Genomic DNA, 14,818 nt, shown 5'->3' on the forward strand with positions numbered 1-14,818 from the left:
TACACACACACACACACACACACACACACACACACACACACACACACACACACACACACACACATATATATATATATATATATATATATATATTTCGAGGTAATATATATAATATATATATTTCGAGTAACTGCAGTGTACCGTAGTAAGAGCTGTTTTGGAGGTCCTTCACCAACTGTGCAAACAAAGTTAAGAGAGCAAGCTATCTTAATGTAGACCCCAGAGTCTCTTCAACTTCACAATTAAATGCATTCATACCATGTATCTCAGGGACTTCCTAACTGTTCCCACAACAGCCACATCTTTTCCACAACTCATTAAAATTGATATTGTATGCAAAGGTCAGTGCTACATAGTGAGAAATCTTTTGTTTCTGTTATGTGGACAGGCCTTAAAATTTGCATAGGCTCATAATTTTTTCTATAAACCCGTGCTTATCTATTTGATATAGACACTAACAATATCATATAGTCTATTGTTTTAGGACCCTTGTTTCACTTCAAAGTCGATCTTGCTTGTGGAAAGCTTCATGTGAATATTTAGTACACAACCATGACCTGGTCAGATACCATGTGGCACACCTGCCTGTCTTTGTCACCAACTGTCTGAATCCCTCTCTGCCATAATAGTATCAAGAATCATCTGCATAACATCTCAATGGCTAGATATTTATGGTCTTTCTGATTTGTGTTGTATTCCCAGTATCACTCTGTAAAATTCAGTTAATCCTTAAGGGATTTTGTTTTGGGACTGTAGGATTATTAAATAAGAAGCAACATTGCATAATGTAAATTAGATAATATATTATTTGAGTTTCTTTTATATTGTAACCTGTCAAACATTTATTGAACATTATTAAACATTTAGTGTGCATCTATAATTTATCGTTGTTGTGATCCTAGGTGGATGTTCAAATTAGTTGCACAAAATGCCATCTGAAGTGAAGGCAATACAGTCAGTAAGAAGCTCAATGTCTCACAATATCATCTTTTCCGAAAATTAAAACAGACTTAACAGAAGACCACTTATTCAAGAGGTTGTGCATCTATTTTGTGTCAGAAAAAACAAACACTCTTGGAATCCTTACAAAGACTTAAGAGGAGGAGATGTCAGAGGTCAGGGTTTTGGTCTGGGTCCTTTAGGGACTGAAAAAGATCAGGGGAAGAAAATAGCACCCAGTGCATCTGTCCAAAAACATCCCTCCACAGTCCAGGGACTGAGAAGTTTCATTCAACAGAGGTCGCATGGGTGGGCCCTTTAAAAACCACATGGCTTCAGCTCACTGTTCAGTCTCCTGCTCTCCAGCTGGAGTGATCAAGTGTTCTTCAGCTCCCATTCATTCTCTCAAAGGCAGGGCACAGCACTAGCACCATGTCTGACACTGAGGAGATTGTGGAGTATGAGGAAGAAGAGGAGGAAGAAGTGGTTGAGGAAGAGGAGAACATAGAGGAGGACCCTCAAGTGGAAGCAGAAGACGAGGAACAAACACAAGAGGCAGGAGAGCGAGACCAAGAGGACTACAAACCCAAGCTAAAGATGTACATGCCAAACTTGGTTCCACCCAAGATGCCTGATGGTGAGAAGGTGGATTTTGATGACCTCCATCGCAAGCGTGTAGAGAAGGATTACAATGAGCTGCAGAGCCTCATCGAGATGCATTTCAGCACCAGGCAGAAGGAGGAGGAGGATTTGGTTGCCCTGAAGCAGCGTATCGAGCGGCGGCGTGCGGACAGGGCCGAGCAGCAGCGCGTCCGGACAGAGCAGGAGAGAGAGCGGCAGGTCCGACAGGCTGAGGAGAGGGCACGGCGTGAGGAGGAGGCAGCCAAGTTACGCGCTGAGGAGGATGCCAAGAAGAAGAAGCTCCTCAACAACAAGTCTTACGGTGGCTACCTCCAGAAGGTGGACCAGAAGAAGGGTAAAAAGCTGACGGAGCGGGAAAAGAAGACGAAGGCCCTCATGGAGCGGCGCAAGCCGCTCAACATCGACCACCTCAACCAGGAGAAGCTGGCAGAAAAAGCCCGGGACCTCTGGCAGTGGCTATGGCAGCTTCACAGTGAGAAGTTCGACCTGACTGAGAAACTCAAGATGCAGAAGTACGAGGTGAACGTGTTGCGCAACCGCGTCAGTGATCACCAGAGGTTCTCCAAGACAACCAAGACCTCCAGGAAGTCCCGGAAGTAAATGTTAGGATAACAAGTGGGAGGATATTCCATATGTGGAATGTGGTGGCATTTGAAGAAGCTCAGCCTGTCTTCAATTTTCACTGAATTAGTTAGGGAAGAACAGTACTGTCCAATTCAGTGTTCTTGTTATAGCTGATAGTTTGCCTCAATTTCCACAGTCTTCCTGTTTTAATTTGTATCATATGTAAAATGGATTTTATTGGCTGTTGTGTTTTGATCCATATGTCTAGATTATTTTTGTGGTTATTAAGTGGCAGTAGATAATTGATTTATGGTGACCGCAAAGTTATCCACTAAACATTTAATTTACATCTATAGGGTGGAATGTGAGGCAAGCCTACATGGACAGTTATAACTCATCACATCGAACAGCTCAATTCAAAACAAATGTTGTTACGTACAAGCTAGGAACACTTTTTAAATGTCTTTACCAATAAATAAATTCTAATAAAAAGATGTACATACATGTTTGATTGTGTGTCTTGTGTATTTGTGCAACCTGTTAAGTCAATACAAGTTGTATAGGACAGTGTAGTTGTGCAAGTTATTTTAGTTCATGTACTTAAGTACCTTTCTATTTGATCTACTTTATTACTGTCCCCTCTCGTGTATAGATCTTTTTTTCTAAACTTTTGTTTTTCCTTTTATTATACTAACATGGCAGCTGGCTAGGTTATTTACATTCTCGCCCTTAATTTCCATGTCTGCAAGTAGTTGATGGTGATGACTGCCCACATGCCACATGTACAGTTACTGACTGACATGTCTATGACTGGCCATATAAGGCATCTTAGGTGACAATATGTATAGCACACGTGCAAAATATTTTACATACTCAGGAGAACAAGTATTTCCTACTGGAATTTACACATAGGAACTGTGCAGATTAATGCAATACAAATGATTACAAACACTGAAAACTTCAGAATCTCTGAAGAGCTAGTTAAAAGCTCATATTACATAGAGAGGGAAAACCTCAGTAGTGCTATAATTTTGGTAAACACTTGTATTCAAATTGCATTTATACTTAATGCTATTAACAGATCCATGTATGTTTATTTTTACTAGTTTCTAAAGCGTTTGAGAAGATTTAGCCATGTAATGAGAGAATAAAATCCTGATTTGATGTAAAAGTGAGTCTCCATAGTTGAGATCTTTTCACAAATTTGTTATACCAACAAAACAGTATTTAGGAAGTAATCCACAGGTGTAAAAGCAGTACAGATTAAATTTATTTTGTCTCAAATAAAGTGTATAATAGCAAAAGTATCATTTTTTCCACTAAATTAATAAAGATGGCTCAACAAGACCAAAACAGCAATTCTTTTGAGCTTGATTTACTAGGTATTACTTATAATACACTGTATGTTCAAATTAACATCACAGTGAACAGAAAAAATATATATTTGGTATCACTTTTACAGTAGGTTTACCCTTACAACAGGTTTTAAAATTATGTGCGGTTATTAATTAGGGTATAAATACCTTTGAAACATTTACCTGTTGACGCATGAATTGAATTGGTTATTTCATATGTTAATTTAGGTAAAATTATAATTTCTGACTAATAACACAACCATATTAACAAATGTCTGATGAAGCTGACAGTTATAATGCTGGATGATAGAGAAAAGTAAGATACCGAACCGGCAAGATCAGAGGTATAACCAGGAAGATCTGAGCTTTAATCAAGAAGATCTGAGCTTTAAAAGTACAAATAAATGTGGACTATTTGGCCAACAAAAAGACTGCCATTTCCCTCTTAAAATGTTATAAATGCTTTTTAAATTATTTCTAACATGTTTAAGAGCTAACCCTTAATTTAGCATTAGATCAGAGATTGCAGACCACCCCTTCCATTAATAATCTACGTTTTGATAAGTGCAAACAGAGCTGTAGAAAGGGTAAAGAACTATTAGAATCAAAGTTGTTGAAATTAGAGCTGCGGGTATTGCAGTAGAATGCCAAACATCCCCACCCCCTCGCTAAAAATCCAACAGTGGCATAGGCAGCTAGCAGCTGCCAGACACTGTTAAAGAAAGCTAGTAGCCAGGAGGATGGTCTTTCTCCTTAATTTCAGTTTCATATATCAACTTTAGTCCACTGGTCTGCAACAGAAAAGTTTATATTTTAATCATTTTGAATTTAAATCAATAATCAGTTTGTATCAGAAAAGATGAACAGTGAGGCACTTTTGAAAACGTGTCTTAAAAACAGGAAATGCTACTATGATAAATGGCCATCAGTGACCAGCATGTAAACAACTTTAAAGTTATATGTAATGACTTATTTATCAACTATCCTTTTGGAACCATCAGTTTTTATGGCTTCTGAGAGGAACCTCATTTCCTCTAGACATCCCTGGGATGTCCACGTCCTTTCTTGGGGATCTACATGTCCCTGTTGCTGCTGCTGAGCATTTTGGGATAGGACGTTCCAATGGAGTGTCCGTGTCTGCACACCACAATCTCCAGCAGGTACTCATCTACCTTCACCACGGTTTTGGTCATGTGCTCATTACTCTTGAGGAAGATGATGGTAAAGAGCGCCACTTCAAACTCGGGGCTGACACCAATGAAGGAGCTGCCCAGGGGCTTCACCAGGCCCTTCCAGCTAAACTGCAGGTTCAGAACATGGTCATCCTCATCCGGCTGAGAGGTTCCAGCACAGTGATATGTAAAAAACCAATAAATGCCATTTTAGGTATAAGACACCTTGGGTATGAAAATGGCACTACGCAAATTGAACTTATTATTAGGTATAAATACTAACATCAAAAATATCATCTTTTTTTTAGAGGTTGCATTTCAAAATATATGAAGATTTTGCATGTAATTTCAGAGTTATACTGTACATGCTCTGATATACTGCATTATTATATACTGAAAAACATACATATACTTGCAAATAAATTAACTAGGTAGTAGGTAGCTTATTAACATGCAAAAAATGCTACTTAACGTCAGCATATCATTAGATTAGCTTCCCCTTAAACCAAAAATTATGTTTAAATTTAAAATAAAACCTGAACCCACTACCCATTTGCTTCAACACTGTGAGATATTACCATGACAGTGATATGTAACATTACAGTGATATGTAACATTACAGTGATATGTAACATGCTAATATACCGTGTCTTTATTTCTGGCCTTGTAGCCCTTGTAATCCACAACATTCAGATTCTCTTGCAGGTAAAACTGGACCCAGTTATGAAGGCCCATGATCTCTTTACCATACTTGGTCTCTCCAACAAACACATGCTCAAACCCACATGAGTCTGCCCTATATAAAGAGAGAAAGCAATGATGTCAAAGAGATTATTTTGAGACATAGCGAACATAATCACAAGTGAATTAAACTGTAAACATATTAACAGCCAATCTTGAATTGGAATGTACCCTCCAAAGGAACCACAACAGTGGTCATAAACATAAAGAAGACATTTACTTAAATAGGGCACATGAAAGGTTTAGAGTTAGACCCAGATTACAATCAAATTTACTCTCTGCAGTTTTGTTTCTAAATGTGGTATGATTCAGTCAGAAATTTTATGAACACCTTATATGCTAGCTATGATGTTTACAGATAAACAAAAGGGGTTATTAAAACTTAAAATCTGAAAGTGTTTTTTTTTTAAATCAATTTAATTTAATAAAATGCACATTTTTTTCTGAACTGTTGATGATGTTACAAAAGTTCTGATTGTGGCCTTAATTTAAAGTCTGATGCCATCTAGTGGATATTTCACATCCATGCCCACCATAGCAATTCAAAATACTGGTCATTATGTGTTATGTGGTCTTGTAGACTCACCCTCCACGTCTGTCTCTGTTATAGAGCTTGAACCAGATGTCGTAGAGCTGTTTTTTAAATGTGGCTATGTCAGAGGAAGCTTGTCCTTTACTCACTAAATACTTGTGAGTATGCTGTAAGATAAATAGATGAACAATAACTATACAAGTATATAAAAACTCAGAGTGCCAAAATCAGTAAGTAATATGTATGCATATGTGACAAAATAAGCTTGTAAGAGTACCTTCATGACCTCTGTCTTTAGAATGGCATCGAGAAAGAGGTGATTCTCCTGGAGCTCTTCGCTTGTCACTTTCTCAGCCACACCTGTAGACATCTCATAGTTGTCCAGAAGTTTTATAAAGCCTGAAGAAACACAGTGGAATAAATACAAAAATGTGTATCTTTCAACAAAATAAGAGGAATTGGTATAGTGCTATATATAAATTTCATTTTCAAACTGCTATTAAATTTATTTTTTGAAGTATATAACTTTCATGATGAGAGAGATGCAATGCTTACAGGCATAACTGGCAATGCTTTTGAGCTTGTCCTCATTGACGTAAGAGAAGAGTGGAGCACTCGCTTTGTCTCTAGCAGAATTAGTGCCCTGGGACACAAAATCAGCCTTCCCCTGGAAAACAAAAAACTGTACACGTCAGTTGACTATTCAGTTGACTATTCAGTTGACTTTAAACAATATTTTTTTAAATTTATGTAAAGATTTTGGGGCCTCTGCTGATAATAATTTCCACTTGCAATTTCCTTTTCTTCACCAAGATATGCCTGGTATTTTTTTGGATCTACTTTTACTTTTTTCTGTGTTCTCTACAACTCTCTGCTTATGAAATTAGTTTTAGGAAGTAATGCATTTCACATGAATTTCATTATAAAGTTATACTATTATGCTCATTAAGCTTTATTTCTAAACAGTTAAAAAGATTTTCAGTTTCACCATAAGTATCTATCATTACCATCATCCAGTGTTTTACCATCACAACAAGTTAAGTGTTGGTAGTGACATGTTGCAGTAATGATTTTATGTCATGGATATGCTAACATTACTCAACAGCTAATATAAGATGCACTTTAAATACAATAAATAATGTGAACTTTCTTTTTCTAAAATAATGTAATATTTTATAAAATCATGGAATACTCCATGATTAGGAGGAATACATGATTAAATTACTCACATTTCCATTATAATGTCACTCTTCTTTCATAACTGACGTGTTCCCCTGTCTTCATCTCCATGATTACATCATAAATAAAAGTTACCCCCAAAAAGATACTTAGTAATTATGGGCTGTTGTGGTAATGACAGTAATGTTGGGCACGGTAATATATTGTCCAAAAACATACACAAGTTATATAGATATGAACACAAATAATATATTTTGTGTCTTTTTAAAGTTACTATAAAACCATATACTAAGAATTTTAATGAACTCATCACTTTGTCATTTTTTCGGTGCAGAGAATTTTTAAAATCTAGGTTGCGGATGAAGCAAAAGTAGCAAAGTACTGATGTTTAAAACATTTTAAAAATGGAAATCACATTTTGATGTGCAAGTTTTGTTGGTGGTGCAATAAATAATATTTAATAACTAATCTATTTATGTTGAGATAAGGTACTTCTAACATTAATTTATAACCTGGGGACATAAAGGTTTCCCTAATTGAAGAATGACCCTCATATCAACTTTGATTATTGCTGTTGAAGTATACACAACTGTAAACGATGTAGCCTAACACTTGAGAGTAACTGAAAGACAGGAAGGTTTTCATCCAAAAGATAACTATGCTATTTGAAATATTTTGTTGCTAGATGATCTCTGCACATCTTCACCTGTAGATTTATTTTGTAGTCTTTTCCAGGCTTCAAGCGGTTCACATCCAGCTTCCACAGCTCATTCAGGACTGCTGAAAGCTCCTGGTCAACAACAGGACTGCAACAATATTCACACGTAACCAAACAACCCAAACAAATCCATGCATTAACATAAAACAATGACACAAGCATGTGGAATCCGTCCCTGTTTTGGGACTCTTCTAACCTGTGGTTTAGTGACTTCCCTTAAATAGCTCCTTTATCATCAGCACATTATAATGCCCATTAAGAGCTAAATATTGCATAGAAACAAACAAAATAGGAATGCTTCTTCAGGGTAAGAGCTAAAGACATTTAAAGTGTTACAAAACAACTAGGCCCTTACTCTTACTCTAACAAAAGCAAATACTCAATTTACTCAATTTGCCAGTAGCATCAGTTATAATGTAATAATAAGACAATATGAAAACACCTCCAAGTGCAAGCATTGAAAACTCTGGTGCTATAAAAAAAGGTTTTTATGTACAGTACGATAATGATTTATATATGTGTGATATATATATATATATATATATATATATATATATATATATATATATATATATATATATTTATTTATTTACAGTTGCATGTAGCTGTTCTGTTATCATTATTGTTGTTGTTAATGATGATAATGTGGTTATTATTATGTTATTAAACTCCGAAATAAAATTGCTTTGAATAATCAATTACAGTAAATAAATAACTTTTGCACAACCAATTGTGACATGCAAAATAAGAACGCCTATGTGGTTTAGGATCTGATGTGACAGCTTGTGATGCTACGTATTCTTATGCTGTCAAAAGGAGTTGTACTGAGCAACATTTGACCACTAGATGTCGGTGTCACGGCAAGTTTCGAATCAATCTTTCCAAAAGCCTAATTAATCCTACTAAACATGAAACGTATTCTAGGGCTCTATGAAGACAGTTAAGTCAGTTTATTAATTGTATATCTTAATACATGTCACTTCACAAAGCTTATACTTTATGTGCGACATACTAAGCCAAAACAATTTCCAAAATATGTCCAAGTAATTTGTGTACTAGCAGTAGGCCACATATTGGCTAGCTAATAAAACGGAAACGCAATGATTTGTAGTAACCTATGGTTTCTTTAGCGGCAGCCATAGTCTTTTGGCGACATGTGCGAAATAATTCATGGAAATTACATAATTCATTTAAATTGCACAATAGCTGTGACACCTGTTTGTTTGTTTGTTTATTTATTTATTTAAGTAACGACACCGACACTCTACTTAGGTAATACATATGCAACTTCACCCCACCCAGACACGTTACAGAAAACTAAACAAATTTACCTGCCTTAGGGGAAGGATGTGAACCAGGCACTTTTTGTTCGTATAAAATAATACTCAACATTTTAGTTAAATAACCTTTTAACGTAAACAAAAACGTTTTCGACTAATTTTAAGCTATTTTAATTTACAGGTGCACGTGGAAGCCTAGCTATATTCATGAAAAAAAAAAACACGCACCAAGAAACTGTCGCAACATAAAAACCCAAAAGCTGTATCCGTATTATGTCATAAACTGAAGTCGCGCTAATTATATGACTCACCTTTTTGCCATTATTACGAAGCTGTCCTCTTTCGTGAGTAGACTACAGCGTTTGTATTCAACCAGTTAATGCCCAGTTAATGCAGGAAGTTACTTCAAGCAATTTTATTAGCTACAAATCCTGGACTGAATCGTTCTCCTAAATCCGCCCAGTAAAGCACGTAAAATTGCATCATTGTCTAAGAGTGAATGGAAGAAGTAGGTGTGGCCAAGAGTGAATGGAAGGAGTAGGTGTGACTTTAAGTGAGTGTATAAATATTGGGCGTGGCTTTACGTGCGTGGGCGTAGATTTAAGGGAACCCGGATGTATAGGGAGGGTGGAGAGATGCGACAGTTTATCAGTTTACAAAGTTTACTGAGTAGTGTCTGGTAGACTTAGCTAACGGTAGCTGTCGAATAAGAGTATCGATTGTTCAACCGCGGTCATTTTTTTTAACTTTTTTGTATACGGCAGATAGGATGCTGTCTTACGTTATTGGTGTATGTAGCTACTATTTTATACGGGGCGAATTTTCATAACGTTAGCTAGCTAGCTGTTTTTAGCTAGTTAATGACGTTAGCTATGTAGCTAGCTGTTTGTAGCTAGTTAATGCTAGCTAGCTACATAGCTAACGTCATAGTGATATAAACATTGGAATTAGCGTATCCGTACCTGTTATCGTCAGGGTTAAATATAATAAAGTCATATCTAACGGCACGCAGCCATCTAACTATGATATCTTATTCTTCAGTGTTTAACAATATATTTGAGTAAAGAAATGTTGGTGGGTGCTGTGATTTTAGTTAACCTACTGTCTTTGACCCGCTTGTAATCTGTCTTGAGGCTAGCATCTTCACTTTATCTAAAGCACTAGCTAGCTAACTAGCTAATTAAATTATGGATAGATATATCCTATAGTTTAACGGGTAGCGTAAGCATATATCAGTCATAACACAGGCGATGCAGTGGTTTAAGTTTCTACTATAACCATAGCTATTTACCTAGAGGCAATGCTAGTAGCAGCAATACCCATGGTGTGCTACTCCTGTGATGGAGGAGTTCTGCACAGTTCAGTGTTTTCCCAGCTCACACGTCATTTATCAGTGTACATTTAACAATGTTTTGAATAGAATTCTGTACTTTTTGTGAATGCTGAAATAGGTGGGGAGCCCATATTGCTACTACACAGTAACAAACTTTGTTCTCATGTCTGCAGCTCATTCGTACTGGGCTTGAAGGTATCTTTGGCCTAATCATGAGACTCTTGGGCATAAAGAGAAGGCCTGCTATAACACTTGAGGACCCCAACATCAAGTATGCTTTGCGGCTGATAGATAAAGAGGTAAGCATTGTGTCCTCCTTGAAGCAGAAATTGTTAATAGTTATGTCCAAATTGCTGACCTTTTGTACTTGGCTGTGTTTCTAACCAACATGCAATTTGACATGCTCTATTTTTAGGTTATTAGTCATGACACTAGGAAGTTTCGGTTTGCCCTGAAGTCTCCGGAACATGTTTTGGGGCTTCCTATTGGTAGGTTTAGTGTAAATTTAACTACAGTTCAAGTTGAAATTATGCCATGCAGCTATTGGTCTGTATGAGTTAATCTTTATTGTTATGTCTACAGGTCAGCACATATACCTCTCTGCAAAAATAGATGGTAGTCTTGTGGTGAGGCCCTATACTCCTGTATCCAGCAATGATGATAAGGGGTTTGTGGACCTGGTTGTTAAGGTAGCTATTCTTTGAAAAGGTATAGAATGTTAATGTCTTGTCTTGCCAGACATTACCAGAACAATGCTACATGCGACCCAGGGCTTTGTGATTTCATAGCTGGGTATGTGAATTTGGAAATGAGCTTGATCCGTCTCAAAAATATGGTTATAAAAGTATACAAAACTGAGTTAAGGATTGTCTGAGTTTGCTGGGTTTGTATTTAAAGTGTTTTTATACAGTAGTGAATACAGTTTTGTTGTGCTATGTAACCAATTTATTAATAAAGCTCATAACTAAATGGTGTGCTGCATTTTGTGGATTGTGAAAATATTCTCCAGTATCATGTCAAGAATAATGTTATTGGCTTTGAATGTTTTATACCATATTCTCTTAATTATTACAACATTCCTTCTGGTTTCTTTTTGTAGATATACTACAGAAATATTCATCCAAAATTCCCTGAAGGTGGCAAAATGTCTCAGTACTTGGAGAGTCTTCGGATTGGGGACACAATAGATTTCAGAGGGCCAAGTGGACTGCTGGTTTACAAAGGCAAAGGTAAATACGAAAGAAATGTTTGATATGTTTGGCTTCCATTAATAGTTTCAACATATTTCTAAATTTAAAATTATGTTTAGTATGGGGTTAATGTGTAAGTTAATTGAGTTTTTTTTAAATGGTGCTCCTTATTTTTGTGACTGTTCATTCTATTCAGTTTAGTAGTTTGTCTTAGAAGAAAATAGGAATAGTCTAGTCTTATTTTTGTGTGGCCTTAATTGTTTACTGTCACCTCTCAGGGGTATTTGAAGTCAGACCAGATAAGAAGTCAATCCCAGTTATTAAGACTGCAAGACATATCGGTATGATCGCTGGAGGCACAGGTAATCCAGTCACCACACTGATTTGTCATTGCAGTGTTCTTTGATCTTGCATAGAAGGTTATGCTCCCTGCTGTTCTATAAGACATGTGATTTAAGTTTAATGCATGAAATTGTGGTTATCAGCAAATTTGCATCTGCTTTCGCAGTCACAGTCTAAGGATTATGGGTATTTCTTATTTGGTTGATCTGTATCACAGGTATTACTCCCATGCTGCAGATCATTCGTGCAATAATGAAAGATCCTAAGGACCATACCATTTGTTACTTGTTATTTGCTAACCAGGTAAGCTGTTTTTGCAAGCTTTTGGACAGTGGTAGGCAGGAGTGAGCGCAGCTGATGTGTTGTTTGAAGGCTGAGACCAACTGATTAAACAAGTGGAGTGGGTACTCCAGCTCAATTAGAGCAGGAGTTAAAGACCCACGCAGGCCTTTTGCAGAAAAGACTTAGAATTTCCAGTCAGGTGTGAAATAATGTGGGGAACTAGGGACCTCCGGTGGCTACTTGATGATAAATAGTAGTTAATTCTATAATTGTAATCTAGTAAATCACTTTTCCTATACTTTCAAACAGTCAGAGAAAGATATTCTTCTACGCCCAGAACTGGAGGAAATTCATGCCAACAACCCAGACCGTTTCAACCTTTGGTTCACCCTTGACAACGTTCCTGAGGGTAAACAGAACTTCAAAAATGTTTTTAACATATTGATATTTCTGCAAATATCCAGATATCGACCTATGGTGTCTGTCCAGCACAGCTTAGCTATGAAGTAGGAAAATTAAACTGCTTTAACATCTAGCTTCAAACATTGAACTAGTTGACGGCTATAGTTCTTAGAAATAATTTATAATCCGTTATTCTCATTCATGTGCATGTGACAGGCTGGGAGTACAGCCAAGGTTTCATCAGTGAGCAAATGGTGAGAAGCCATCTTCCTCCCCCTGGTGACGACACGTTCATCCTCATGTGCGGCCCTCCTCCTATGATCCAGTTTGCCTGCAACCCCAACCTGGACAAAGTGGGCCATTCCTCCAGCAGGCGTTTTGCATTCTAAAGCAGAAGCTATACTAGTGCTGGGAGCCATTGGCTTAGGTGCAGCAAAAATCCAGGTGTGCCTAGCTTTGTGGAACAGTGTTGCCATTGTTGGTATGGAAGAATATGCAATCAAGGATTCTTTTGCCATGGAGAGATTAATGTCGGACAGCAGTGTCAGGTGGGAGAGGGTCCTCTGATTATTTATGCTTACAAATATTTGTTTTAGGGTTTGCTTAGAAGGCTTTCTCACATGCTAAATCAAATACATTTGCATGGTTGGTCAGGTAATGCAGGTTACTTTTTTATGCAAACAACATTTGGTATATGATTTGAAGAACATTAGTGAATCAATGCATTGATGTATGTAGCATGTCATTCATTTTACAGGTTTCTTGATTCTAATAATAGTTTTTTACAGGCATTTAATACGACACCCACTGCGCAAGTTTCTCAGTTTTTTTGTAAAGCCTTAGCACTTTAGTGTATAAAACAATTGCAGTATATTTGCTTTAATGCTTCCAAAGTGAAATTTAAATAACTTAAAACACAAGGCTGGGCTCACATTAAATAATATCCATACGCTCTGTATACAACACCCAGAAAATATCATGGGTTGTTTGCTTTCATTGCACTCTAGCAGTGTTTGTCAAGAGATTTGCTTCTTTATGCTGATGTAACCTAGTTTACTCTTTTAAAACTGCCAGATTAAAATTGAATTATGTATGTAAAATAAGCTTTTGCACCTTTTTAAGATGTCACTTACAAAACATATATTCTGTTGTGTTGAGTATTGCAAATAAATATATATTCATTGTTGGGGCACTGTATGAAGTAGTTTCCCTACAGTAATCTTTCTGTGTGTGTTTTCACCAGTCATTTTTTTTTTTCCCTCTCAGAACTGTAATGACAGTCCTTATTTGTGCAGGGTGAAGATGTAAAAACATCAGTCTTTTTGACAATGACCTTACTTTTAATAATTGTGTAAGTAATTTATAAAAATTTTTATCTAAGAAATATCCCATAGTGTTACCATCTTTCTTATATTCTTTTACATTTGGCATACACCCTTGTCCAGAGAATGCTTTATAGTCTCAATTAAATACATATCCTCAATAACAGTAGATACATCAGTGTTAACAGTATTTTGAAGCTAAGTTCTGGCATTGCCAGAGTGGAAGGAAAACACAAAAATACAAGATTTTTTATTTATTTATTTTTTTTTAAATAATAAGACATTAGTGCTTTTAAGTGCCTGGAGACTGCATGAGGAGGTGAGTCTTTAGTCTTCATTTGAAGACATACGGTAAAAGTCAACCTGATGTTTGTTTTATAAAACACTTAAGAGTTGGACCGGTGTGAGCAGTGTGCCCTCGTGCCCCCAAATTTCACCTGTTGTAACACTTGTATTGGCTGTTGATGTCTTTTAGAATTGACTATAATACTCCTATTGACCTTAAAATGCCTTAATAGTCTCTTCCCATTGTACCACAGTAACATGCCATACTGTGGCACCAAGCTCTGAATTCCCCTTTTTAGCAATCTGAGGGCTCTTTAAAATCCAAGCATTATTAAGAGGAAGGATGCATGTATATTGTTTATTTTATTTTAAGTCAAGTAAGCCTGCGTCTTCTGCTGGATTTGTTCTTATTTTATCTTATTTTGCTCTTTGCTTTCCCTTTTAGCCTCCAACTTTTTCTTTAATTTTATTTGAACTCTAAAGCACTTTGTACACCTTGTTTTAATAAAGTACTATATAAAAAGCATTTTTTTTGTCTCC

At 36.6% G+C, this 14,818-nt stretch overlaps 3 protein-coding genes across 14 annotated transcripts; 2 read left to right on the forward strand and 1 right to left on the reverse strand.

Annotated features, from left to right (window-relative positions):
* The first annotated feature begins 1,371 nt into the window (after positions 1-1,371).
* On the forward strand, positions 1,372-2,517 carry tnnt2c (troponin T2c, cardiac). Of its 12 annotated transcripts, none has more exons than XM_027002235.2 (2): positions 1,372-1,614; positions 1,708-2,517. In XM_027002235.2, the coding sequence occupies exons 1-2, from the start codon at positions 1,372-1,374 to the stop codon at positions 2,179-2,181; spliced, it is 717 nt and encodes a 238-aa protein (XP_026858036.1). In that variant the 3' UTR covers positions 2,182-2,517. The 12 variants fall into 12 exon arrangements, with proteins under 12 accessions (XP_026858036.1, XP_026858031.1, XP_035384305.1 ...); XM_027002230.2 differs by having other exon boundaries at positions 1,372-1,461; positions 1,516-2,517; XM_035528412.1 differs by having other exon boundaries at positions 1,372-1,461; positions 1,537-2,517.
* An 898-nt stretch (positions 2,518-3,415) lies between these two features.
* Positions 3,416-9,647, reverse strand: si:dkey-222f8.3 (uncharacterized protein LOC561722 homolog). Its single transcript, XM_027002238.2, has 7 exons — positions 9,434-9,647; positions 7,831-7,930; positions 6,501-6,612; positions 6,223-6,344; positions 6,000-6,112; positions 5,318-5,468; positions 3,416-4,834 (listed from the first exon to the last, which is right to left on the reverse strand). The coding sequence occupies exons 1-7, from the start codon at positions 9,442-9,444 to the stop codon at positions 4,574-4,576; spliced, it is 870 nt and encodes a 289-aa protein (XP_026858039.2). The 5' UTR covers positions 9,445-9,647; the 3' UTR covers positions 3,416-4,573.
* Positions 9,648-9,743: 96 nt separating this feature from the next.
* Positions 9,744-13,868, forward strand: LOC113572561 (NADH-cytochrome b5 reductase 3). The gene is made up of 9 exons (XM_027002245.2): positions 9,744-9,912; positions 10,629-10,754; positions 10,871-10,943; positions 11,038-11,144; positions 11,555-11,684; positions 11,924-12,007; positions 12,205-12,290; positions 12,579-12,678; positions 12,888-13,868. The coding sequence occupies exons 1-9, from the start codon at positions 9,892-9,894 to the stop codon at positions 13,058-13,060; spliced, it is 900 nt and encodes a 299-aa protein (XP_026858046.1). The 5' UTR covers positions 9,744-9,891; the 3' UTR covers positions 13,061-13,868.
* Positions 13,869-14,818: the final 950 nt, after the last annotated feature.

The sequence above is a fragment of the Electrophorus electricus genome, chromosome 7 (assembly GCF_013358815.1).
Source record: "Electrophorus electricus isolate fEleEle1 chromosome 7, fEleEle1.pri, whole genome shotgun sequence".
In the NCBI taxonomy this organism is placed as follows: Eukaryota; Metazoa; Chordata; class Actinopteri; order Gymnotiformes; family Gymnotidae; genus Electrophorus; species Electrophorus electricus.